We start from the raw sequence: 27,873 nt of genomic DNA on the forward strand, positions 1-27,873 counted from the left end.
ACGATCGCCGGAGCGATGAAAAAGCCGTGAGTAAAAATACTATCTTCATAGCAAAGATACTTGGCGCAGTCGCAGTGCGAATATTGCGCATGCGCACTAAGCGGAATTTCACTGCGATGCGATGAAAAATACCGAGCGAACGACTCGGAATGAGGGCCATAATGTATAAGTGCAGCGTCTGGAACCTGATCCCTAGAGAAGGAGGTGGGCTCAGGGCCGTTGTGAGCCACGTCAGGCCCTCTGGTAAAAGGGGTGTGGCTTAAAAAATTGAGCGTTCTGACGCCCATTACTATATTGTTTTTATATAAAAATATGCCTGCGGGATCGCTCCACAGGGGGGCGCTATTTTAGCACGGGGGGGGGGGGGGGGGGGGGCACCTGCTTCCTGCCTTACTTGCCCAAGAGGCGGGTCCCTCCTCCCCGGCCAGTGCCGTCTTCCCAGTGATATTTGGAAAGATGACGCTGGCTATTAAAGAGCAAAGACTGGCACAGTCTTTGATTTCTATGTGCGGTGCCATCTTGCCAAAGAGATTACCAGGAAGATGGCACCACCAATGTTGGCAACATTACAGGTATACTGGGGTGGGGGAACGGACCTGGGCCACCTCAGGGCCCCTCCAGTAGCCCGGGTAGTTTGTACCTGCTCCCCCCCCCCACCTCTCCGTGCCACTGGGTGGGCCCACCGGTGGTTTCCCCTGCACCCCTGTGGTCGAACTATGGGCCCTGTCCCCTGTGGGCCAGAGATCCCAAATACTGACGCCGTTATCCCGACACTACTCGGAATGCCGACGCCAGGATGCCGACATTTATCCCAACTGCCGGGATCCTGGATAACGATTTCACGGGCCGCCGCAGATGTAAGCCTCGGAGGGGTACATAGTGTACACTGCTGAGTGTACATAGCGCGGGCCTCAGCCCCCTGACTCAGTTACATACACCCAGTACATGGAGCCGGTCACACAGCAGACCATTGATGTTTTGTTAATAATCATGGGTAGGTATGGTCATCGGCCATCGATGTTTTCAAATCATCAATGGTTCATAACCAATGACGAATACTTTTACCATCTAATGGGGGAGAACCAAATGGTTACCCACCATCGATGGTTTAGAGCTACCGAATTTCTTTAATTTTTTCCCCCCTCCAAGGGGTAAATTTACTAAGGTGGGAGATTTTTTAGCACTGGTGATGTTGCCCATGGCAACCAGATTATACTTACAATTTATCTAGCTGCTTCTAGCAGATAATAGATATAATCTGATTGGTTGCTATGGGCAACATCACCAGTTCTAAAAAATCTCCCACCTTAGTAAATTTACCCCCAAGTGTCTGGGTACGGCGCTTAGCCCCGCCCCCTGACAACTGCAAAGTCCCGCCCCCGGGCCTCTGATTGGTCTGCTGTTCATAGTACATTAATTCAGGGGTGACCATCGATCGATTCCATTGTACCATCGATGGCGACCATTGATGGTTAAGGTTAAGCAGCAGATGGCCATCCTTAATCTCGGGTGGTTTATGGCTGAAGTTGAATACTTTTACAATCAATGGCAGGTGAATCTGATGGATTCCTGCCACCGATGGTACAGGACTACCCGATGGTTATTTCTTTTCCACAAGGTGCTGGGTCACACAGAGCATAACTCCACCCCCTGACACCAACAAAGTCCCGCCCCCAGCTTCTAATTGGCCCCCGGGTCAGTCAAACAACAGGGATGACCATCGGTTGGTGAAACAATCGATAGTTACCCTTCAAATTATTTGCAAATCATCGATGGTTACTTGTCTTTCCACCATCGATGGAAGGCAACACTGGGCAGCATGCCACGCCTCCCGGCTTCAGGCTTTGCCTCCTCTCTCCGGACCGCACGGATTACTTTACAGCTCCGCCCCCCCCGGCCGCAGGCCCTGCCCCCCCGGCCGCAGGCCCTGCCCCTCCCAGCCGTTGGCTACACTACCGTACCGCCTAATCACCCGACCGCAGGCCACGCCTCCCTCCCAGCTCCCCGCCCCCTGGATCGCACAGCAGCGCAGCAGGCGGCCTCTCTGCCCCGCGCATGCGCACAGTGACCGGACGCCTCCCACGTGACGTTAGACGTTACTACGTGTGACGTTGCTTCGTGTGGCGTCGCAAAGACAAAGGCACATTGTGTGTCCCGCCATTACCGCGCCCAGCAGCAGCAGCCCGGACAGCAGGCAGCGGGGAGACGGGTCACACTGAGGTGAGCGCGATAATGTGCATGGCAGGTGTGTGCGGGGGAATAATGTGTGGGTGTAATAAGTGGGGCGGTGGGCATGGCAGAGGTGGTGGGGGGGATATATTGCACGGTGTATGTGTGGGTGAGAAAATTTGTAGGGGGGGGGATAATTTTTTGGGCGGGGGTACAATGTAGGGGGTATAATGGGAGGGGGTTATAATTTGTGGGGTATAATGGGAGGGGGATATAATGGGTGGGGTATAACTGGGGAGTTTGGGGTATTATTTGTGGGGGTACAATGTGGGGGGGTATAATTGTGCTGTGTGGGGCAGTGGGCATGGCAGGTGTATGTGTTGGGGGTTGATGTGGGAGGTATAATTTGTGGGGGGGGGGGTATAATTGTGCTGTGTGGGGCAGTGGGCATGGCAGGTGTGTGTGTTGGGTTGATGTGGGAGGTATAATTTGTGGGGGGGGGGTATAATTGTGCTGTGTGGGGCAGTGGGCATGGCAGGTGTGTTGGGTTGATGTGGGAGGTATAATTTGTGGGGGGGGTATAATTGTGCTGTCTGGGGCAGTGGGCATGGCAGGTGTGTGTGTTGGGGGTTGATGTGGGAGGTATAATTTTTTTTGGGGGGGTATAATTGTGCTGTGTGGGGCAGTGGGCATGGCAGGTGTGTGTGAGGGGTTGATGTGGGAGGTATAATTTGGGGGGGGGGGGAGTTAATTGTGCTGTGTGGGGCAGTGGGCATGGCAGGTGTGTGTGTTGGGTGATGATGTGGGAGGGATAATGTGTGGGGAGAGGGGTGGTGTGTGTACGGCTAGCAGGGCAGTGTATGGGGGGATAATGTGGGCACGGCAGGTGCGGTGTGTACAGCAGGTGTGTGGGGGGGAGTATACTACCGGTATGGGGGGAATATGAGCTGCACAGCTTCCACCTTCTGATCATATTCACTACATTCTCATCTTCTAGAGTTCTCTAGGATTAGTTGGGGCAGGGCATTGAGAAGGGCACATTGTTGATGTGACACTTTGCGCACGTGTTTATAGAGGGTTTTTATACATATACTTTACTCTTCATGCTTCATATGGGTTGGTATTGGGGAACCGGTGTTTGGGATCCCGGAGGTCACCATACCGATCCCGGTCTCCAGATTGCTGGGTGGGAGTAGTCCCAGTTAGTTGGCATGCTGGCTGTCCACTGCTCGGAATTCTAGTGAGCAGAGGTTTCCTGACCGCCGGTCACATAACCGCATCCTGTTTCAGATACCCCTAAATACATATAGGACGCCCATGTAACGCCTAACATCTGTACTCGGAAAAACACTGTATATAGCCAGTCTTCTTGAAAGATTGCCTGTAGCGTATAACAAGTAGATAACATGAAAGGTCTCCACCAGCGCTGTAGTTATGATACTTAGGTGTTATAACACAGAAAAGTTAAGCAGAGGGTTAAAATATATAGTAGTGTTCACGGTAGGCTGTTTTAGCAGGGCGCCGCGTATTGATACAAGGGGGCGATTTATGGTCCTGCAGGGTGCACTGGAAAAGGGCAGGTTGAAGAAGCACTAAATTTCAAACAAAATGGCCGCAGTCATACGTGATCATTTACCCAAAGCAAATATGGCGGAATCTGCGTCACTTGTGCCATTGTTGTGATATCAGATGAGCGTGACCATGTGACTGTCTCCTTCTAGCATTGCCGTGATCGCTCTGTCGTCCAGGCTACGTTGTGTGCAGTTGGTGAGAGGTAGCGCCGCCGAGTCGGAAGAGGATCTCCAGACTGGAGTCGCGAACGAGCTTCGGATCCCGCGCCCCATTTGAGACCGGTAAATGACTTTCCCTTGCTGGCCGCTGTTCCTTTATCAGCGCTGGGCTCCTTGTTATCACCTTACAGGTCCGGACCTCCCCCCAATAGTGAAGCTGGGGGAGCTGTGGGCGAACGCACTGCCCAGACACCCCTGCGCTCTGCCCACATCCTAGGGGGAACATTGAGTAACTGGTTGCTATGTGCAATGAAATCCCATGGAGGCTGTAGGTTTCTCGTGTATGCCAAGATGCCGCCTGACGTGTAAGATCTCGGGAGAGCTCTGACACAAAGCGGCAGTGGTGCTTTCACTAATTGCATTTCTGCCAATGGTATCTTACTGACAACTAGACCCCTGGATGTATGCTATTGTGTGGGACAGATGCCTATCTGTAGCTGGTAATCCTCTTTCTCTAACGTCCTAGTGGATGCTGGGGACTCCGTCAGGACCATGGGGAATAGCGGCTCCGCAGGAGACAGGGCACAAAAGCAAGCTTTTAGGATCACATGGTGTGTACTGGCTCCTCCCCCTATGACCCTCCTCCAAGCCTCAGTTAGGTTTTTGTGCCCGGCCGAGAAGGGTGCAATCTAGGTGGCTCTCTTAAAGAGTTACTTAGAAAAAGTTTTTAGGTTCTTTATTTTCAGTGAGTCCTGCTGGCAACAGGCTCACTGCATCGAGGGACTTAGGGGAGAGATTTTCAACTCACCTGCGAGCAGGATGGATTGGATTCTTAGGCTACTGGACATAGCTCCAGAGGGAGTCGGAACACAGGGCTCGCCCTGGGGTTCGTCCCGGAGCCGCGCCGCCGACCCCCCTTGCAGACGCTGAAGATGAAGAGGTCCGGAACCAGGCGGCAGAAGACTCTCAGTCTTCATCAGGTAGCGCACAGCACTGCAGCTGTGCACCATTGTCAGCACACTTCACACAGCGGTCACGGAGGGTGCAGGGCGCTGGGGGGGGGCGCCCTGGGCAGCAATGTATAATACCTGTATGGCGAAAAATACATCACATATAGCCCTTGAGGCTATATGGATGTATTTAACCCCTGCCAGATATCTAAAACTCCGGAGAAGAAGCCTGCCGAAAAGGGGGCGGGGCCTATTCTCCTCAGCACACAGCGCCATTTTCCCTCACAGAAAGGCTGGTGGGAAGGCTCCCATGCTCTCCCCTGCACTACAGAAACAGGGTTAAAACAGAGAGGGGGGGCACTGATTTGGCGATATGTATATATATTAAAATGCTATAAGGGAGGAACACTTATATAAAGGTTGTCCCTGGATAATTATAGCGTTTTGGTGTGTGCTGGCAAACTCTCCCTCTGTCTCCCCAAAGGGCTAGTGGGTCCTGTCTATCAGAGCATTCCCTATGTGTGTGCTGTATGTCGGTACGTGTGTGTCGACATGTATGAGGAAAATATTGGTGAGGAGGCGGAGCAAATTGCCTGTAATGGTGATGTCACTCTCTAGGGAGTCAACACCGGAATGGATGGCTTATTTATGGAAATTACGTGACAATGTCAACACGCTGCAAGCCGGTCGACGACATGAGAGGGCCGGCGAACAAATTAGTATCTGTCCAGGCGTCTCAAACACCGTCAGGGGCTGTAAAATGCCCATTTACCTCAGTCGGTCGACACAGACCCAGACACGGACACTGATTTCAGTGTCGACGGTGAAGAAACAAACGTATTTTCTTTTAGGGCCACACGTTAAGGGCAATGAAGGAGGTGTTACATATTTCTGATACTCCAAGTACCACAAAAAAGGGTATTATATGTGAGGTGAAAAAACTACCTGTAGTTTTTCCTGAATCAGATAAATTAAATGAAGTGTGTGATGATGCGTGGGTTTCCCCCGATAGAAAATTATTGGCGGTATACCTTTTCCCGCCAGAAGTTAAGGCGCGGTGGGAAACACCCCTCAGGGTGGATAAGGCGCTCACACGCTTATCAGAACAAGTGGCGGTACCATCTACGGATAGGGCCGTACTTAAGGAGCCAGCTGATAGGAGGCTGAAAAATATCCTAAAAAGTATACACACACATGCTGGTGTTATACTGCGACCAGCGATCGCCTCAGCCTGGATGTGCAGAGCTGAGGTGGCTTGGTCGGATTCCCTGACTAAAAATATTGATACCTTTGACAGGGACAGTATTTTGTTGACTATAGAGCATTTAAAGGATGCATTTCTATATATGCGAGATGCGCAGAGGGATATTTGCACTCTGGCATCAAGAGTAAATGCGATGTCCATATCTGCAAGAAGATGTTTATGGACACGACAGTGGTCAGGTGATGCAGATTCCAAACGGCACAAAGATGTATTGCCGTATAAAGGGGAGGAGTTATTTGGGGTCGGTCCATGGGACCTGGTGGCCAGGGCAACTGCTGGAAAATCCACAGTTTTTTTTTTTTACCCTAAGTCACATCTCTGCAGAAAAAGACACCGTCTTTTCAGCCTCAGTCCTTTCGTCCCTATAAGAGTCATATCTGCCCAGGGATAGAGGAAAGGGAAGAAGACTGCAGCAGGCAGCCCATTCCCAGGAACAGAAGCCCTCCACCGCTTCTACCAAGTTCTCAGCATGACGCTGGGACCGTACAGGACCCCTGGATCCTACAAGTAGTATCCAAGGGGTACAGATTGGAATGTCGAGAGGTTTCCCCCCTCGCAGGTTCCTGTAGTCTGCTGTACCAATGTCTCCCTCCGACAGGGAGGCAGTATTGAAAACAATTCACAAGCTGTATTCCCAGCAGGTGATAATAAAATTACCCCTCCGACAACAAGGAAAGGGGTATTACTCCACACTATATGGTGGTACTGAAGGCTAGGTGAGACCTATTCTAAATCTGAAAAATTTGAACACTTACAAGGGTTCAAATCCAGATGGAGTCACTCAGAGCAGTGATAGCAAAGAACAAGGGGACTATATGGTGTCCCGGGACATCAGGGATGCTTACCTCCATGTCCCAAAATTTGCCTTTTCTCACCAAGGATACCTCAGGTTCGTGGTACAGAACTGTCACTATCAGTTTCAAGACGATGCCGTTGGATTGTCCAAGGCACCCCGGGTCCTTACCAAGGTAATGACCGAAAGGAGGATTCGTCTTCAAAGAAAATGGACGACCTCCTGATAAGAACAAGGTCCAGAGAACAGTTGGAGGTCGGAGTAGCACTATCTCAAGTAGTTCTACGACAGCACGGGTGGATTCTAAATATTCCAAAACCGCAGTTGTTCCGACGACACGTCTGCTGGTCCTAGGGATGATTCTGGACACAGTCCAGGAAAAGGTGTTTCTCCCAGAGGAGAAAGCCAGGGAGTTATCCGAGCTAATCGGGATCCTCCTAAAACCAGGAAAAGTGTCAGTGCATCATTGCACAAGAGTCCTGGTAAAAATGGTGGCTTATTACGAAGCGCTTCCATTCGGCAGATTTCACGCAAGAACTCTTCAGTGGGATCTGCTGGACAAATGGTCCGGATCGCATCTTCAGATGCATCAGTGGATAACCCTATATCCAAGGACAAGGGTGTCTCTCCTGTGGTGATTACAGAGTGCTCATCTTCTAGAGGGCCGCAGATTCGGCATTCAGGATTGGATGCTCGTGACCACGGAGGCCAGCCTGAGAGGCTGGGGAGCAGTCACACAAGGAGTGTGATCAAGTCTGGAGAATTCTCTCCACATAAATATACTGGAGCGAAGAGCAAATTTATAATGCTCTAAGCTTAGCAAGACCTCTGCTTCAAGGTCAGCCGGTATTGATCCAGTGGGATAACATCACGGCAGTCGCCCACGTAAACAGAAAGGGCGGCACAAGAAGCAGGAGGGCAGTGGCAAAACTGCAAGGATTTTTCGCTAGGCGGAAAATCATGTGATAGCACTGTCAGCAGTGTTCATTCCGGGAGTGGACGACTGGGAAGCAGACTTCCTCAGCAGGCACGACCTCCACCCGGGAGAGTGGGAACTTCATCGGGAAGTTTTCCGCATGATTGTGAACCGTTGGGAAAGACCAAAGGTGGACATGATGGCGTCCCGCCCGAACAAAAAATGGGACAGGTATTGCGCCAGGTCACGAGACCTTCAGGCGATAGCTGTGGACGTCCTGGTAACACCGTGGGTGTAACAGTCGGTGTATGTGTTCCCTCCTCTGCTTCTCATAACCAAGGTATTGAGAATTATAAGACATAGAGGAGTAAGAACTATACTCGTGGCTCCGGATTGGCCAAGAGGGACTTGGTAACCGGAACTTCAAGAGATGCTCACAGAGGACTAATGGCCTCGGGAGCTAAGAAGGGATTTGCTTTCAGCAAGTACCATGTCTGTTCCAAGAGGAACCGTGGCATCGGCCTTTAAGAAAGGACCTGCTCCAGCAGGGACCTTGTCTGTTCCAAGACTTACCGCGACTGCGTTTGACGGCATGGCGGTTTGAACGCCGGATCCTAAGGGAAAAAGCATTCCGGAAGAGGTCATACCTACCCTGGTCAAAGCCAGGAAGGAGGTGACCGCACAACGTTATCACCACATGTGGTAAAAATATGTTGCGTGGGTGAGGCCAGGAAGGCCCCACGAAAAAATTTCAACTAGGTCGATTTCTGCACTTCCTGCAAACAGGAGTGTCTATGAGCCTCAAATTGGGGTCCATTAAGGTTCAAGTTTCGGCCCTATAGATTTTCTTCCAGAAAGAATTGGCTTCAGTTCCTGAAGTCCAGACGTTTGTCAAGGGAGTATTGCATATACAGCCCTTGTGTGCCTCCAGTGGCACCGTGGGATCTCAACGTTGTGTTGGGATTCCTCAAATCATATTGGTTTGAACCACTCAAATCTGTGGATTTGAAATATCTCACATGGAAAGTGACCATGCTGTTGGCCCTGGCCTCGGCCAGGCGATTGTCAAAATTGGCGGCTTTGTCTTACAAAAGCCCATATTTGATTTTCCATTCGGGACAGGGCAGAACTGCGGACTCGTCCCCAGTTTCTTCCTAAGGTGGTGTCAGCGTTTCACCTGAAACAACCTATTGTGGTGCCTGCGGCTACTAGGGACTTGGAGGACTCCAAGTTGCTAGACGTTGTCAGGGCCCTGAAAATATATATATATATATATATATATATATAATTCCAGGACGGCTGGAGTCAGAAAGTCTGACTTGCTGTTTATATTGTAGGCACCCAAAAAGCTGGGTGCTCCTGCTTCTAAGCAGACTATTGCTCGTTGGATTTGTAGTACAATTCAGCTTGCACATTCTGTGGCAGGCCTGCCACAGCCAAAATCTGTAAATGCCCATTCCACAAGGAAGGTGGGCTCATCTTGGGCGGCTGCCCGAGGGGTCTCGGCTTTACAACTTTGCCGAGCTGCAACTTGGTCAGGGGCAAACACGTTTGCTAAATTCTACAAATTTGATACCCTGGCTGAGGAGGACCTGGAGTTCTCTCATTCGGTGCTGCAGAGTCATCCGCACTCTCCCGCCCGTTTGGGAGCTTTGGTATAATCCCCATGGTCCTGACGGAGTCCCCAGCATCCACTAGGACGTTAGAGAAAATAAGATTTTACTTACCGATAAATCTATTTCTCATAGTCCGTAGTGGATGCTGGGCGCCCATCCCAAGTGCGGATTGTCTGCATTACTTGTACATAGTTATTGTTACAAAAAAATCGGGTTATTATTGTTGTGAGCCATCTTTTTTAGAGGCTACTTCATTGTTATCATACTGTTAACTGGGTTCAGATCACAAGTTGTACGGTGTGATTGGTGTGGCTGGTATGAGTCTTACCCGGGATTCAAGATCCTTCCTTATTGTGTACGCTCGTCCGGGCACAGTACCTAACTGAGGCTTGGAGGAGGGTCATAGGGGGAGGAGCCAGTACACACCATGTGATCCTAAAAGCTTGCTTTTGTGCCCTGTCTCCTGCGGAGACGCTATTCCCCATGGTCCTGACGGAGTCCCCAGCATCCACTACGGACTATGAGAAATAGATTTATCGGTAAGTAAAATCTTATTATTGCACAGATATGAAATGTATGCTCCTCTATTTAATGGATCATCCACACTACTCTGCTGCTGTAAAGTTTTCTATAAAAACATGCGTGTTCTGTACCAAGGTTTTTGTTTTTTGTTTTTCTTTTGTCCCCCTCAATGTCTTGGACAAATCAGTGGTTATTTGTGTGCCTGTCTGCAGCAAATAAATTGTTCTACCATTCCATGCGATTGCGATGGGCACCAACATTAGCGTGAAAAGTGCACCCAAAAAACAGTTGAATTACCCCCACTGTGTTTATAAACGCGACCACTTTTTAAGATGCATCATTTGTCTTATTTCTGAGAACGCGGTATTGAATTCCTCTGCTCGTCCAACAATGGTGAAATCTGTATTCAATTTCTAACTATCCCCCTTTATTTTGTAGCCATGCATCGTGACTCCTGCCCGCTGGACTGCAAAGTCTATGTCGGGAATCTGGGTAACAATGGCAACAAGACTGAATTGGAGCGGTCATTCGGCTACTACGGACCCTTGCGCAGCGTGTGGGTGGCCAGGAACCCCCCTGGCTTTGCGTTCGTAGAATTTGAGGACCCCAGAGATGCCGCAGATGCAGTGAGAGAATTGGATGGACGGTAATTACGGAGTGGTGCACGGCTTCTCGTATAGCTTGCTGCGTATTGTAAAGGGTTCATCGTTTGTTGGGATTATTTCCTTTTCCATAGGTGGGGTGGAAATCTTCTTTAAAAAAATAAAACTTGCTCCTGTAAAATTAGATGTTGCTCATTGGGCTGGCTGTAGCTGCTGTCTGCATACTGTACGTGGCAGCAGTCTGCTAGTGTAGATGTGACTCCATATATGGACACAACTCCTTACTGCAGTGTTCTTGGCTACATCTGCAATATGTGGGGTTGTCAGCGCGTCGCAGAGCGTCTTGGATTTGTTCTCTGGTTTGTGGAATAATTTGTTTTGCTTTTCTCTAGAACTTTGTGTGGGTGTCGCGTCAGCGTGGAACTATCTAATGGTGAGAAACGAAGCCGTAATCGTGGACCTCCGCCGTCGTGGAACAGGCGACCTAGGGATGACTATCGCAGGAGAAGCCCCCCGCCTAGGCGCAGGTATGACGAACGATTTGCTGTTATTTAGTCTACAGCTAAGTATTGTGCGTCTGAGCGTCCTATCATTTCATTTACCTGACCGTAACGTTAGATTCTCTCGTGTTTGGGCCATATATATATATTACATGTAGTGCAGACATTAAGGGTGGAAATCAATTATCGCGCCCAATCTCCCATCTAAAGTGACTGGAGATCGCAGGGGTGATGATCAGTTGTGTCCCAGGATCGCACCCTTAGAGGTTGGCGCGGCTAAACCCAACCAAAGTGCTGATCACGAAAAAGTGCCGTTTGTGAGCCCAAACGGATCACTTTATGTATTTCAGCTTGCTGCCCCTGGGGGGTGCGAGCTAAAATGCAGACGCCGGCAGCCATCACGCCAGAACGGAGCTACTGTAGTACAATTGCTTAGCTCTGTTTGTGCGCCATCTAGTGGCTGTCGGTGGGATAAGATTTGTATTCCACCCTAAGCATGTTAGTGTAACAACCATTGTCTTTTGCATGTTATGTTGGCATAAGACCCTTGTCATAGAAGATAAATATACGTATATATGTATCCATGCTGAGGCAGGAGACACCATTGTTATGTAGGGAAGAAATAAGCAGGCCTAGTAGGTCACCTCCCAGGCTGTACTCTGCAGAAATCTATCTGCACACTAATGCATATGTTTAGAGGGAACACCTATTTATTTGTATTTAGTTTTGGCATTATATTTTCCCTTTACGGGTGGGTTTTTTTTTTTTTAATGATTTTTTTTTTTTTAGTGAGATGTAAGGTGGTGTAGTATTGCCTGGTTATATTCCCAGCATGTGCACCAGTTAGTGAGTGGGGAATAAGGTACTGCAGTAAGGTGTAGTATTGTCTGGTTATATTCCCAGCACGTGCACCAGTTAGTAAATGGGGCATCAGCAAAAGCAACACAACTTCTGTTATGGCTTCATCTCTGTGGTGATTGGATGTTTAATATGACCCAAGAGATTTATCATTTTACACTATTTCTGCTTATTATACGGAAGCTATTGGTGTGCAGCTTTTATTATGCCCTAGTCTGGGCCCCTAACAGTTCTCATGCTTGCTTATGCTTATTCATTTATTTTTTTTAATTACATATTTCTAGTCCATAGTCTTTATTCACCTGAATAGCTGAAAGATAACATTTGGGTCCATTCAGTCGTTTTACCCTGCAGCTACCACTAGGGGGCGCAAATCGGAGCAATTCAATTGTTGCTCTATTTAGATGCCCGGTAGCCGTAGGCATGAGATTTCTTTTCATATTCTCCAGAGGTGCAAGAGGAAATGTGCGATAAATTGTCATGCATTTGGACGCCCAAAGCAGGTCTTTAGACAGGTTTAGCAGTTCTACGCAGCTCAACCCTGTCTGCTTATGCTCCTAAACATCAATTATATTGTGACTATAGTTTAGACGGGATAATTAGATGCCCAAAACAATTGAATCGTCCCGATTGAGCTTTGCTGCTCACAGTACCTCGAGACTCCATTCCTTGTACCCAGGCAATAGCTGGTTATACTATTTTTGTTTGTATTTATTTCTTTTGTTGTATGTATGTGTGCCTTTGGTCCATCTAATAAACATGAAACCCGTTACAGAGTCACCATCATGTCTCTTCTCACCACCCTCTGGGTCTACATTAGTCAACTAGCCTTATCAGCGTCATGTGACCAACGCGCCCCATTCAGCTTGGCTGGTGTCGTATCACATGACCCAGGCATGGCCAGTCATCAGGTTGCACCGCCCTTTGGCTCCCGAGCATGCTGTCCACTCAGCCTTCCTCCTCTCCAACCTTAACCAATACTCCGCAGCAGCAGCCCGCACATTACCGGCCAGCAGTCCGCACGGCTGTTAACTGTGTCAACAACTGCAGCGCCAGTCTACGGCTGAGCAATAAAAGCGGGAAAAAGCACCACATCCCCCTCCGCCAACCATCTAAATTCAACGCAACACCTGGCAAAACCTTGTCAACAAATTCTACTTGCCCGTCCGGCATCCTCCACCATTTCTAGCTTGTTGCAACCCAGACAACTAGTAAGTTTCCTCCTGGCTCATACAGAGTTTTCTGCTGGTGTAAGTAAGACTTTAAGCAGCTTTTGTAAGGGCATTCATTTCTCTAAGGCTGGCTGTGCATAGACTGGAAGGTAAATGACATTGCTTGCAATTCTAGACACTTATGGGTGATAGAGAATTCTATTTGTGTGAGCCTGGGCCGTATGAGCTATACAGAGCACAGGTGTGTATGCCTATTGTGGCTCATTTACTCACCTGATCGGCCATCTTCTAATGCCGGGGTCTAGATCTATACTAACCCATCGTACATTCAGCTAACCAAGTATGGGACCGTGTAATTTGCTTACGGAAATAATTGTACCAATTACATAAATCAGACAAGCGAAATGTGTATATAATTTTAGTTGCCTAAATTTCTTTAAAAAAAAATTGTTTGTTTCGTGCTACGGCCCCTGGGTTGCATGATTCTGATTTCTCGAAGCCAGTCTGGGTTCACGAGTGGTGTTCAGGGTAAAATCCCCCCACCCCCACAGTTGGTAGCTACCGAGTGGGGGCACTATAGCGAGTGTGGTTCCTGCTTAGGTTCAGTATCCTTTTCCTGTCTCCTCCCAATCCTTCTAGGTGGTAGCCATGGTTTATATCTTGCCTAGGTATAAATTGGGTCCTTCACTGAGCAGGTTTGGGATTCCCCCTGAGTGGTCTGCAGTCACCGCTGAAATTCTTTTTTTGATTTATTTTTGATTTTTTTTCCCCCCATTTGTATTAGATCACCCAGGAGAAGGAGCTTTTCCCGTAGCCGTAGTAGGTAAGGTTCCTTTTGTATTACAGTGCGGTCTGTCTGAGTTAGGTCATAGGTGCAAAACCTCAGTTTTTCCTGTGTTTGGGAGAATTGCTGTAAGGAGACGTTCTCTCGGGAAGATACTGACAATGTAGGCAATTCAGTTGAATAAAGGCTAATTATTAATCAGTCTAGCTATTTGATGTTCCTAATTATTTGAGTATTTATTGGAATCCTCATATTGCGTAAAAGTCCTCCTGTGAGCTGCATGGGTGCCTGCTGTGAGTGGTTCTGGTTTCATGTCTCAGGCATTTCGTGCTTCTAATTCCAGGTCTCACACCTGTTAGGGTGCTGGGAATTGGAGGCTTGTAACTATGATCCCATAGATCAGAGAGGGGACGTCTAATTTCTGTTTTTGCCTTCAGGTCCCTTTCTAGAGATCGCAGGAGGGAGAGATCAGTGTCCAGAGAGAGGAACCTTAAACCCGCTCGTTCCTTTTCTAGATCAAGAAGGTATTTGATTCTCACCAACTCAAACCTTGAAACTGATGTACCAGATTTTTGTTAAGACTTAAAGACACATTGGGGGCAGTTGGTCTCGCTTGCCTGATTGCGCCTTATCCCCTGTCTAAACAGATGGTGCGATATTCAGTTTAGGTTTTTAACACTCTTGTTGCGCCCAAGTGGTGGTAATGATGATTATATAGCACTTGTCTCTAAACAAACTGAGTCCTGCTGGAGAAATCCAAAACATGTTACAGAGTACAAAGGATTTAGAATGACTGCAAGTAGAAACTCACACGGAAATAATATAAACAAACTTAGAGTACAGTAATCACTGCATGGTTGGTGCAGGCATTGGGGCTAATAACTTCCACAGATTGTATATTCCACCCACCAGGTGAGGCAAGACAACTTGGGCGCAGTACTTATGATTACCCTGTGCGGAATAGGTTACGCCTAGAAGAAATAGGCCAGAATGGGTGGTTGCATTCTGGGATATATATATAGATATAGATATATTTTTTTTTCATACGCTTAATATCATTCAGGTGCTCGAAAGGGAGGTCTATTACTAAGCAAGAAAAAATAAGAATTTAAACTTACTTGTAAATCTTTTTCTCCTAGTCCGTAGAGGATGCTGGGGACTCCGTAAGGACCGTGGGGTATAGACGGGCTCCCCAGGAGACACGGGCACTATAAAGAACTTTAGAATGGGTGTGCACTGGCTCCTCCCTCTATGCCCCTCCTCCAGACCTCAGTTAGAGAAACTGTGCCCAGAGGAGACGGACAGTACGAGGAAAGGATTTTTGTTAATCCAAGGGCAAGATTCATACCAGCCCACACCATCCACGCCGTATAACATGGAATATACGAACCAGTTAATGGTATGAACAAAACAGCATCAGCCCGAGACTGATCAAAACCGTAACATAACCCTTATGTAAGCAATAACTATATACAAGTCTTGCAGAAGATAGTCCGCACTGGGACGGGCGCCCAGCATCCTCTACGGACTAGGAGAGAAAGATTTACCGGTAGGTTTAAAATCTTATTTTCTCTTACGTCCTAGAGCAGGCATTCGCAACCGCGGTCCTCAAGGCACACCAACAGTGCAGGTTTTAGTGATATCCAGGCTGCAGCACAGATGGTTAAATCAAAATAACTGAGCTACTAATTAAGTCACCTGTGCTGAAGCTTGGATATCACTAAAACCTGCACTGTTAGTGTGCCTTGAGGACCGTGGTTGGGAATCCCTGTCCTAGAGGATGCTGGGGACTCCGTAAGGACCATGGGGTTTATACTTAAGCTCCAGACCGGGTGTGAGAGTGCGGATGACTCTGCAGCACCGATTAAGAAAACATGAGGTCCTCATCAGCCAGGGTATCAAACTTGTAGAATTTGGCCAAAGTGTTTGAACCCGACCAAGTCGCTGCTCGGCAAAGCTGTAATGCCGAGACGCCTCGGGCAGCCGTCCAAGAAGAGCCCACCTTCCTAGTGGAATGGGCCTTAACCGAATTTGGTAACGGCAATCCAGCCGTAGAATGAGCCTGCTGAATCATGTTACAGATCCAGCGAGCAATAGTCTGCTTAGAAGCAGGAGCGCCAACCTTGTTGGCTGCATACAGGACAAACAGTGCCTCTGTTTTCCTAACCCGAGCCGTCCGGGGTACATACATTTTCAATGCCCTGACTACGTCAAGGGACTTGGAATCCTCCAAGTCTCGCGTAGCCACAGGCACCACAATAGGTTGGTTCATATGAAACGATGAAACCACCTTAGGCAAAAATTGAGGACGGGTCCTCAATTCTACTCTATCCACATGGAAAATCAGATAGGGGCTCTTGTGAGACAAGGCCACCAATTCGGACACCCGCCTTGCAGATACCAAGGCCAACAACATGACCACCTTCCAAGTGAGAAATTTTAATTCCACCGTTTGAAGAGGTTCAAACCAGTGAGATTTTAAGACCTGTAACACCACGTTATGGTGCCACTGGAGGCACAAAAGGAGGCTGGATATGCACCACTCCCTTTACCAAAATCTGTACTTCTGGGAGAGAAGCCAATTCTTTCTGAAAGAAAATTGATAGGGCCGAAATCTATACCTTAATGGAGCCTAATTTCAGGCCCATATCCACTCCTGTCTGCAGAAAGTGGAGAACACGGCCCAGATGGAAATCTTCCGCAGGAGCATTCTTGGCCTCACACCAAGATGCATACTTTCTCCAGATACGGTGATAATGCTTAGCCGTCACCTCCTTCCTAGCCCTTATCAGAGTAGGATGACTTCTTCCGGAATGCCTTTTCCAGCTAGGATTCTGCCGTCAAACGTAACCGCGGTAAATCTTGGAACACGCAGGGCCCCTGTTGCAACCGGTCCTCTCTGAGAGGAAGAGGCCACGGATCTTCTGTGAGCATTTCCTGAAGATCTGAATACCAGGCTCTTCGAGGCCAATCGGGAACAATGAATCGGGAGCACTGATTTCTCTGTCCTCCATCTGGGGGACGCTGCGCCGTTACTTGTGGGTTAGAGGTGTGTGGTAGTGGAGTTTGGCACAGAATCTATCTAAAGCTGACTCCTCCCCCCTCTAACCCCTCCCATCTCCTTCCTGCTCAGCCATCACTCAGTTTGTTTTGTGCCTGTGGAGTACAGACACAGTTTTTATTTCTCCTAGATTTTTTATTTTTTATTTACAAGATACCTAGTCCCTGTTTACAGGTGACAGGTATTAATGGAGTGGGTCTAATATTCCACTCGAGGTTGCTGTCAAAAGGCCACCATACCTGGGTCACTGGGGCCTTTATTCACTGAAGACGGCAGAAAAAGGTACCGGACAGCCAGCAGGAGCGGCGTCGGAGACTTCTCCTCTACACCCACAGTGAGACCTGAGGGGTTGTGGGGACAGACGGCGAACAGGTCCGGGAGAGTCTTCTGACCTCCTGGGACCAGCTAGAAGCCGCCGCGGACGCTGTGAGTAGCGACGCGCGACGGCCCGAACTTCCGGTTTGAAGCGCGGGGTTACGTCAGCAGTGCAGGGACGGCTTCCCGCCCTGCTCTGCCCGCGCGCGCGCCACTCTGCCTGCCGCCATCTTCTTCAGCCGGAGACAGGGGAACGCTGTGCGCTTCACACACGGAGCCGTCCAGGGGGAGAATTTTGATTACATAACCGCAAGTATAGACGGGGCTAATCAAGGGGGGGATTACAGAGTAGCTCCCATGGTCTAGTGGATTAATGCTCCATACATTGAACCAAGCAGACCAGTGTTCAACACAGCTCACTAGTCAGGAATTTATGATACTTTTATTTAGTATATAATTTCGGAATGGAAAAAATGACTAGTAAACCGGACAGACCTACAAAGGGCAAAACGACCTCGGTTGTTTATTTTTCCTGCTCTGTGTGGCTCAAAGCTGGCAAAAGGTAGTACTGACGCGGGTACCTTATGTACTTCATGCTCTGGTGCATCAGTGACAGATCAGCAGGGAGGTTCCACAAATCAGCCAATGCCCCCATGGGTTAAAAACATGGTGGATGCCATTTCAGATTTGCGTCAATCTAGGGAGACAATCTGATCGGACTCAGGTGGAGCCTTTATGGGCCCAAAATATGGGCAAGTGTCTCACTGATTTAACTCGGTCCTTAAATAAGTTTGTAAATGCTGCCAGCAGTTCAACTGCTACTAAGCGATCGCAGCCGTTACCCGCTATAGCGTTTCCAGGAGAGGAGGTGGAGTCTGTCATCTCCTTTGGAGGAGGGGGAGGTAAATCCTGAATGGGATGAAGTTTCGGCTTGGGAAGATGAGGAATCTTCTACTAGTTCAGGTGTTAGATTGTTAATAGAAGCCATTCGTCAGACTCTTAATATTCAGGACACGGTGGTGGAGGAAACTCCTTCCCCCTTCTTCAAACGACAGAAGAGACAGGTTACTGCCTTCCCTTCTTATTCTCACTTTGCGGATATTTTAAAAGAACCCTGGCTTAAACCGGATTCTCGTTTTCAAGCGCCTAAAAAGTTTAAATTTCTATATCCTTTTACAGAGGAAGATGCAAAGTTTTGGGAGACGGCCCCTAAGGTAGACGCTCCTATTTCACATCTGGCAAAAGCTACGGTTATTCCGTCGGTACAGTCTGTGACCTTAAAAGACGCTACCGATAGAAAGATTGAAGCATTACTAAAATCTATGTTTTCTTTATCAGGTGTTTCCCTCCGTCCAGTGCTGGCAAGTGCCTGGGTACTTAAGGCCGTGGATGAATGGCTTGCACAGGTGCTATCTGGAATGCAGTCGGATGATCCGTCGGAAGCCATTCACTTAGCGGAACAGATTTTGGAGGCGCTCACTTATGTGGGTGAAGCCTTGTTGGATTCGGTTGCGCTACAGACCCGGGTTTCAGCCTTGACAGTATCCGCAAGACGCTCTTTGTGGCTTAGAGTTTGGAATGCTGATTCTGACTCAAAGCAAACATTGACGGCAGTGCCTTTTGAAGGTGAGTTTCTTTTTGGATCAGAGTTAAAGAAAATTATTTCAGATACTACTGGAGGAAAGAGCCCTTTCCTTCCATCTGCACCTCACAAACCAAAACCTACAAGGTTTTGGTCCTTTCGTACACGGGGCAGAGGTAGTTTCCAATCCTTTCGTGCTTCCTCCAGATTTCCTAGACGGGGGTCTTTTAGAGGAAGAGGATCCCAGGCTATTTGCAGACCGGCCAATAAGCCTGCCGACAAACCTGAGGCATGACGCCTCAGGTCCCCTGGAGGGATCGATGAAGGTTGGGGCCCGGTTACTTCAGTTCAGGGAAGTGTGGCTCCTATCGAAACCGGATCGGTGGGTAATGGGGGTCATATCCAGAGGATATATGTTGGATTTCGAAGAGACGGTCCCAACCCGACTATTCATAACACCTCTCCCAGACGATCCCTCCAGACGGCAAGCTCTTCAGGCAATCACAACCCTCTTACAAAATGGAGTAATCATTCCGGTTCCCTCTCATCAGAAGGGTCGGGGGTTTTACTCGGGTCTTTTTCTCGTGGACAAGCCGGATGGTTCGTTTCGGCCCATTCTGAATCTGAAGGCTCTAAACCCGTATCTCTCAACCCAAAAATTCAAGATGGAATCCATTCGCTCAATTATCGCAGCCATGGAGCCAGGGGAATATTTGGCTTCAATAGACATAAAAGACGCCTACTTACATGTCCCGATTTGGATAGGACATCAGTCTCTGCTGAGATTTGCAGTCGGCCCGGAGCATTTCCAGTTTCAAGCTCTTCCCTTTGGTCTTTCTACGGCCCCCCGGGTTTTTACAAAGGTCATAGGCCATGTAGTCGCAGTTCTTCGTTGCCAAGGGGTCAACATCACTCCATATTTGGACGACCTGTTGGTCAAGGCACCGTCAGCGGAGATTCTCACTCAGAACCTGCAGCTAACAATCGAGACTCTACAGTCGTTCGGGTGGATAATCAACTTTCCAAAGTCATCTCTACTCCCTTCTCAGAAGATGATTTTTCTGGGACTTTTATTCGACACCAACAGCCAGAAGGTGTTTCTTCCTGCGGACAAGATTCAGGATCTGCAGTCGAGAATCCGAACCCTGTTACACTTACCAGTAGTGTCGGTCCTCAGATGTATGCAGGTGTTGGGCAAAATGGTATCCTCTTTCGAGGCAGTTCCATATGCCAGATTTCATGCCCGTCCTCTTCAAACTCCGATTCTCAACTGTTGGACTCGGACGGAACCACGTCTCGAATTGCAGTTGATCCGCTTGTCGATAAAGACTCGTCAGTCTCTTCAATGGTGGCTTCACAGTCACAATTTGAAAAAGGGTGCACCGTTCACGATCTGGTCTTGGATGATGGTCACCACGGACGCAAGCCTCAGTGGTTGGGGGGCAGTGTTCCAGACTTATCACTTCCAAGGACGCTGGAACAATCAGGAGTCAAAATTACAAATCAACATTCTGGAACTAAGGGCGATTCGATATGCACTCCTTCACATTCAGACCATGGTACAGGGTCAACCAGTTCGTGTGCAGTCCGACAATGCCACCGCAGTGGCTTACATCAACAAACAGGGAGGAACTCGCAGCTGGTCCGCAATGAGAGAAGTCGCTCAGATCCTCGCGTGGGCGGAACATTGGGTCCCTGTGATCTCCGCAATTCACATTCCAGGAGTCGAGAACTGGGAAGCAGACTTTTTGAGTCGTCACACGATTCATCTGGGAGAATGGGAACTTCATCAGGAAGTGTTTCTCACTCTAGTGGACCGATGGGGAATGCCAGACATAGACCTGATGGCGTCTCGCCTCAACGCGAAACTTCCTCACTACGGCGCAAGGACTCAGGATCCACAGGCATTCCTGATCGATGCTCTAACTGCTCCATGGCAATTTAAACTGGGGTATGTGTTTCCGCCAATCCCACTGATCCCGCGCCTACTTCAACGCATTCGGCGAGAGGGTCTCGCAGTGATTCTGGTGGCTCCAGATTGGCCGCGTCGACAGTGGTACACTCTTCTGCGCAGTATGGTCGTCGGAGACCCCTTTCGTCTACCTCTGCGACCAGATCTTCTTCTTCAAGGACCTTGTCGCCACCCAGATTTACATCGGATGGCTTTGACGGCTTGGCTCTTGAATCCAAGATTTTAAAGGCAAAAGGTCTTTCTCGATCGGTTGTTCAGACGATGATTCGAGCTAGGAAACCGGTGACTTCTGGCATTTACCATAGAGTATGGCGAATTTACATTGCTTGGTGCGAGCAGCGGAGCCTAACTCCGCATTTGTTTAGACTACCTCGACTGCTCTCTTTCCTTCAGGAGGGTCTCGATAAGGGCCTAAAGCTTTCTTCACTAAAGAGTCAGGTTTCAGCTTTGTCGTTTCTTTTTCAGAAGAAGATAGCAAATATTCCAGAGGTTCAAACATTCTTGCAGGGAGTACTTCGGATTCAACCACCTTTTGTTCCTCCCTGGGATTTAAACTTGGTCCTTACGGCTCTTCAAACCTCTCCATTTGAACCTTTGGAATCGGAACCACGTTATCTGACGCAAAAAGTTGTTTTTCTGTTGGCTATTGCCTCGGCTAGACGGGTATCTGAATTGGCGGCTCTTTCTTGCAGACCCCCCTTGTTAGTGTTTCATGAGAACCGGGTGGTTCTACGGACAAAGCCTTCCTTCCTTCCAAAGGTTGTTTCAACTTTCCATTTAAATCAGGACATTGTCCTTCCGGCTTTTAATCCGACCTCTCCTCCTGGGGAGGAATCTCATTTGGCTCTCCTGGATGTGGTTCGAGCCTTACGTATCTATTTGTCTCGCACAGAGTCATTCCGTTGTACGGATAACTTACTGGTTTTGATTGATGCTCCGAAACGAGGTTGGCCGGCCTCCAAAAATACTGTGGCCCGTTGGATAACTTCGGCCATAAGACAGGCTTACGTGTCTTCTCATGTTTCGGTTCCTGACTTAATTAGGGCTCATTCTACTAGAGCTGTTGGAGCCTCTTGGGCTGTTCGCGGTGGTGTATCTGTTGAGCAACTGTGCAGAGCAGCGACCTGGTCGTCAGCTCATACTTTCACAAAGTTTTATCGTTTTCATACTTTTGGTTTGGAGACTGCCTCTGTTGGGCGTCGTATATTGAAGACTGCTATGCCGTCACCGTCTCCCTCCTCTCATTAGCTTGCTTTGGGAAATCCCACAAGTAACGGCGCAGCGTCCCCCAGATGGAGGACAGAGAAATGGGGATTTTTGTTTACTTACCGTAAAATCTTTCTGAGTCCATCTGGGGGACGCTGCGATCCCTCCCATGGTTTGTCTGGTTGATTGGTTAGTTTTTTTGTTCTGATCTATCTCCTTTGGCTTGGTTAAACGTTAACTGAGTGATGGCTGAGCAGGAAGGAGATGGGAGGGGTTAGAGGGGGGAGGAGTCAGCTTTAGATAGATTCTGTGCCAAACTTCACTACCACACACCTCTAACCCACAAGTAACGGCGCAGCGTCCCCCAGATGGACTCAGAGAGAGATTTTACGGTAAGTAAACAAAAATCCCCATTTTCGTCTTGTGGTTCTCAATATCTTTGATATGAGTGGAAGAGGAGGAAACACACATAGACCGACCGAAACACCCACGGTGTCACTAGGGCGTCCACCGCTGCTGCCTGAGGGTCCCTTGACCTGACACAATACCTCCGAAGCTTCTTGTTGAGGTGTGACGCCATCATGTCTATTTGAGGAAGTCAACGACTTATCTCTGCAAAAACGTCCTGATGAAGTCCCCACTCTCCTGGATGGAGATCGTGTCTGCTGAGGAAGTCTGCTTCCCAGTTGTCCACTCCCGGAATGTAGACTGCTGTCAAAGTGCGTACATGACTTTCCGCCCAGCGAAGAATCCTGGTGGCTTCCGCCATTGCCACTCTGCTCCTTGTTCCGCCTTGTTGGTTTACATGAGCCACGGCTGTGACGTTGTCTGACTGAATCAGAACCGGTAGGCCGCGAAGAAGATTCTCCGCTTAACGCAGGCCGTTGTATATGGCCCTCAATTCCAGTACGTTGATATGTTCAAGCCAGGAGGCTTGTCTACAGTCCCTGAAAATGTTTTCCTTGCGTGACTGCTCCCCCTCCTCTGAGGCACGCGTCCGTGGTCACCAGAACCCAGTCCTGAATGCTGAACCTGCGACCCTCTAGAAGGTGAGCACTCTGTAGCCACCACAGGTGGGGACAGGCTGATTTTCTGATGAATGTGAAGATGGGAACCGGACCATTTGTCCAGAAGATTCCACTGAAAAGTCCTTGCATGAAACCTACCGAAGGGGATGGCCTCGTAGGACGCCTCCATTTTTCCCAGTACTCGAATGCATTGATGAACTGACACCGTTTTTGGTTTCAACAGGTCTCTGACCATGTTCTGGAGTTCCTGGGCTTTGTCCGTCGGGAGAAAAACCCTCTTTCGTTCTGTGCCCAGAATCATGCCCAAGAAAGATAGTCGTTGGAACCAACTGTGACTTTGGCAGATTGAGAATTCAGCCATGTTGCTGCAGCACTCTCTGGGAGAGCAACACGCTTTTCAGCAACTGTTCTCTCGATCTCGCTTTTATCAGGAGATCGTCCAAGTACGGGATAATTGTGACTCCCTGCCGGCGCAGGAGCACCATCATTTCTGCCGTTACCTTGGTGAAAATCCTCGGGGCTGTGGAAAACCCAAACTGCAACGTCTGAAACTAGTAATGACATTCCTGTACAGCAAATCTCAGGTACGCCTGATGAGGATATATGGGGACATGAAGGTATGCATCCTTTATGTCTAGTGATACCATAAAATCCCCCCCCATCCAAGCTGGAGATAACCAACCGGAATTTGAACTTTTTCAAGTACAGGTTTAGAGATTTTAAATTTAAAATGGGTCTGACCGAGCCACCCGGTTTCGGGACCACAAACAGGGTTGAATAGTACCCCTGCCCCTGTTGAAGTAGGGGAACCGTGACAGCCACTTGTTGTTGACACAGTTTTTGAATAGCAGCTAAAACGATCTCCCTTTCTGGGGAAGAAGCTGGTAAGGCCGATTTTGAAAAACCGGCGAGGAGGCACTTCTTCAAATTCCAGTTTGTAACCTTGGGACACAATTTCCATTGCCCAAGGATCCACCTCTGACCAAACCCAGACGTGGCTGAAGAGTTGAAGACGTTCCCCCACCGGCGCAGACTCCCTCAGTGGAGCCCCAGCGTCATGCGGTGGATTAAGCCGGAGAGGACTTCTGCTCCTGGGAACTAGCCGTAGTAGGCTGCTTTTTCCCTCTTCCCTTACCTCCTGGCAAGGAAGGAGAAGGAAGAGCCCCGACCTCTTCTGGACTTATGCGACCAAAAAAACTGCATCTGATATTGCAACGTTTTCTTCTGCTGTGGGGAAACATAAGGTAAAGTAGATTTGCCCGCGGTAGCTGTGGAAACCGGGTCCGCGAGACCTTCCCCAAATAAATTCTCACCTTTTGTAAGGCAAAACTTCCATATGCTTCTTTCAGTCGGCAACACCCGACCATTGGTGGGTCCACAGGGCTCGCCTAGCAGAAATCGCCATGGCATTGGCTCTCGGACCTAGTAGCCCAACGTCTCTCTGAGCGTCTCTCATATATAAGACTGCGTCTTTAATGTGACCTAAGGTCAATAAAATGGTATCAGTCAGCTGACAAGGTATCCGTCCAAGCCACAACAGCGCTACAATCCCAAGCCGACGCTATTGCCGGTCTGATCAACTCATGAGATGGAGGGGAAAGGTTACCTCAGGTTTCTTTTTCTTAAACATGTGTACCCTCTTGTCAGGGACAGTGGGGTCATCAGTGATATGTAAAACATCCTTTACTGCAATAATGAATACTTTTGGCCACACATGGGTGTAACCTCGCATCATCGTAGTCGACACTGGGAATCAGAATCCGTGTCGGTATCACTGTCTGCTACTTGGGACAGGGGATGTTTCTGAGACCCTGAAGGGCCCTGTGACACAGCCAAAGCCATGGATTGACTCCCTGTTCTGTCCCTGGACTCTGCTTTGTCCAACCTCTGATGTATAAGACGCATTTGCATTTAAACATTCAGCATATCCATCCAATCATGTGCCGGCGTTGCCGACAGACACCACAATCATCTGCTCCACCTCCTCCTTAGATGAGCCTTCTGCTTCAGACATGCCGACACGTGTACCGACACCCCCAAACACTCGGGGATATATCTATATGGAGACGGTTACCCAAAGAGGCGCTTTGGAGAGACAGTATTCCAGCGCCAACGGACACTGGAAACCAAATTCCCAGACAAAACAAATAATTATACACTCACTGCGCCAATAAAATGTGCCCCCCCCCCCCCTCCTCTTTTTTTGCTCTGTCAGTGTTCAGCAGGGGAGAGTCCGGGGAGCCAGCTTCTCTGTAGTGTGCTGTGGAGAAAATGGCGCTGGGTAGTGCTGGAGGATTAAACCCGCTGAAATTTTCTATACTGGCGGGGGATTCAATAATGTAGTGCCTCCGCAGGATATATATATCTATATCTGTCCCAAGAGGTTTTGAATTGCTGCCCAGTGCGCCCTGCACCCTTCAGTGCCCGCTGTGTGTGGGAGCAATGGCGAGCAGCGTTACCGCAGATAAGATCTGAAGTCTTCAGCCTTTTGAAGTCTTCTTTCTTCTAATACTCACCCGGCTTCTATCTTCCGGCTCTGCGGAGGACGGCGGCACGGCTCCGGGACAAACGGCGAGGGTGAGACCTGCGTTCCAACCCTCTGGAGCTAATGGTGTCCAGTAGCCTAAGAAGCAGAGCCTATCATTGCTTCTCTCTCCTCAGTCCCACGACGCAGGGAGCCTGTTGCCAGCAGGGCTCCCCGAAAATAAAAAAAACCTAACAATTCTTTTTCAGAGAAACTCGGGAGAGCTCCCCTGCAATGCACCCAGTCTCCTCTGGGCACAGGAACTAACTGAGGTCTGGAGAAGGGGCATAGAGGGAGGAGCCAGTGCACACCCATACTAAAGTTCTTTATAGTGCCCATGTCTCCTGCGGAGCCCGTCTATACCCCATGGTCCTTAAGGAGTCCCCAGCATCCTCTAGGACGTAAGAGACATTGTTTCCCCCAGCACCCTGAATGATAGTAACCAGATATAGATACCACATAATATTAGAATTCAGAGATCTTGGTTACACATTTGCGCAAATGTATGACCAAGATCTCTGAATTCTAATATTATGTGGTATCTGTATCTGGTTACTGTTATCATTCAGGGTGCTGGGGGAAACAATGTCTCTTTCTTTTCTTCTTGCTAGGACATAAGTCAGGTCCATGTGTTATGCATCTGATCCACAAGCGTATCAGTTAAAGCAGCCATGTTGGATGCACTACAAAGCATACACTGGGAGATAAGCCATGCAAGGACTCGAGGCATATATGGGAAGACTGACACGTGTGTAGTAGTATGGTATACCTTATATGACTAGATCCACGTAGAGTACATCCTGCCCACCAAGGAACCATCTCAGACGGCCCTCAGGGGAGCACTGTAGGTTACTGCTGGAAGGATATGCAGGTAATGGAGGTATAGCATGCAGAAGTAAATGGAGGAAACAAAAGTAAAGTCCTGGTTAGTGCGGCCAAACCAGGACTTGGCGATTTTCCCCCCTCCTCCTCATGCCGACATGTCTGCATGCATAAAGTCTTGAATAACTGCCATCGGGGCGCATCGTACTGCCGCCGGTAGAAAAAATGATTGAATCGCATAGAACGAGAAGGGCGTTTTTTTTTTTCTGTTATGGTATGTGACCTTTTTCCATTTTCTTTTCCAGCCGCTCAAGGTCAACCGAGAGAAAATAGTCCGGCTATCTTCAGCAGTGCACAGAGGACGTTGAATATTTTTCTTTAGTTTTGTCATGATGCTTTTTAAATATTTTGTTCATTGGGTGGTTGTGTTTTTTTTTTTTTTTTTTGTAGTTTGTCCTGTAAGTAGTGTTGGAAATGTTTTGTTCTGGTTCCGTACAGGCAGACTGGTAAATAAACTGCTGACTTTGTAAATAATTTTTTCCTATCGCATTGTTTCAGGCATGACCAAACCTTTTTTGAAGGGCTATCGAGCTTTAATCTTTATGGGGAAAACATCAGCCTCGTGTAACAGCCGAATCTTCTGCATTCTGTTTAATCTTTTCAAATGTCTGGAGGATGCACTGAGGTTTTCTACTACATATCTGGTTTGTGGGGGGATTGGGGGAATTATCTCTCGCAGCTAGCTGCAAACGTAACACATTATTTATATTCATGTTTCTGTTAAGATTGGGAAGTTGATGTGCTGGGATGGTCTTGGGAGGACGTATTGACCTATAACCTCATCCATTTCTCAGTGATAAGCTGCCACCGCATTCCAGGCCTCAAACTCGCAGCTTAAAATGTAATTGTAACATTGTGGCGGAGACCTTCTTTTTTTATTTTTTATCAGTGACCGATGTGTATTGAAACGGTAAAATATCCTGGTGAGACTTGGTGGTACACATTGCCACGGCACAACGCATCGGGTCCCTTTTGTAGGGAATTGCTGCAGACCCCAAGGCGTAAGATTATTGACCTCTGCGGAGCGCCCTCCACTTCCGAGATTGGAGTATATGGGATTAATTCATAAAGCGTGGAGGAGTTGCCCATGACAACCAATTGGCTGCTTTGTATGATTTTATAGAATGCACTTGATAAATGTTACAACAATGCTGATTGGTTGACACGGGCAACTTCTTCACACTCTCACTGCTTCATGAATCGGCAGGTTACACTCGGCAGTCACCTGTACGTACATCTTTCTGTTCCCCCATAGAGTGAGGTTGTGTTGCGCTGTACATAGTTCCATGTTACTTGGAACGTTGCGTCACTGAAAGGCTCTGTGCCATTGCTGATGTAAAGTTGTTTTTCTTTTGTTTGTGTAAGTGACTTTAATCCTGTGACTTATGTTTTGGGGGGATTAAAGTTGGGTTAAATAAATGGTGAGG

At 48.5% G+C, this 27,873-nt stretch overlaps 1 protein-coding gene across 3 annotated transcripts; it reads left to right on the forward strand.

Moving 5' to 3' along the window:
- Positions 1–2,058: 2,058 nt before the first annotated feature.
- LOC134935975 (serine/arginine-rich splicing factor 3) lies at positions 2,059–27,865 on the forward strand. Of its 3 annotated transcripts, none has more exons than XR_010180429.1 (7): positions 2,059–2,220; positions 3,891–4,022; positions 10,399–10,606; positions 10,955–11,089; positions 12,696–13,131; positions 13,877–13,915; positions 14,314–14,365. XR_010180429.1 is itself a non-coding variant. In XM_063930841.1 (7 exons), the coding sequence occupies exons 3-7, from the start codon at positions 10,401–10,403 to the stop codon at positions 26,717–26,719; spliced, it is 495 nt and encodes a 164-aa protein (XP_063786911.1). In that variant the 5' UTR covers positions 2,071–2,220; positions 3,891–4,022; positions 10,399–10,400; the 3' UTR covers positions 26,720–27,865. The 3 variants fall into 3 exon arrangements, 2 of the variants coding, with proteins under 2 accessions (XP_063786911.1, XP_063786912.1); XM_063930841.1 differs by lacking the exon at positions 12,696–13,131 and adding an exon at positions 26,692–27,865 and having other exon boundaries at positions 2,071–2,220; positions 14,314–14,400; XM_063930842.1 differs by lacking the exons at positions 12,696–13,131; positions 13,877–13,915 and adding an exon at positions 26,692–27,865 and having other exon boundaries at positions 2,073–2,220; positions 14,314–14,400.
- Positions 27,866–27,873: the final 8 nt, after the last annotated feature.

The sequence above is a fragment of the Pseudophryne corroboree genome, chromosome 6 (genome assembly GCF_028390025.1).
Source record: "Pseudophryne corroboree isolate aPseCor3 chromosome 6, aPseCor3.hap2, whole genome shotgun sequence".
Lineage (NCBI taxonomy): Eukaryota > Metazoa > Chordata > Amphibia > Anura > Myobatrachidae > Pseudophryne > Pseudophryne corroboree.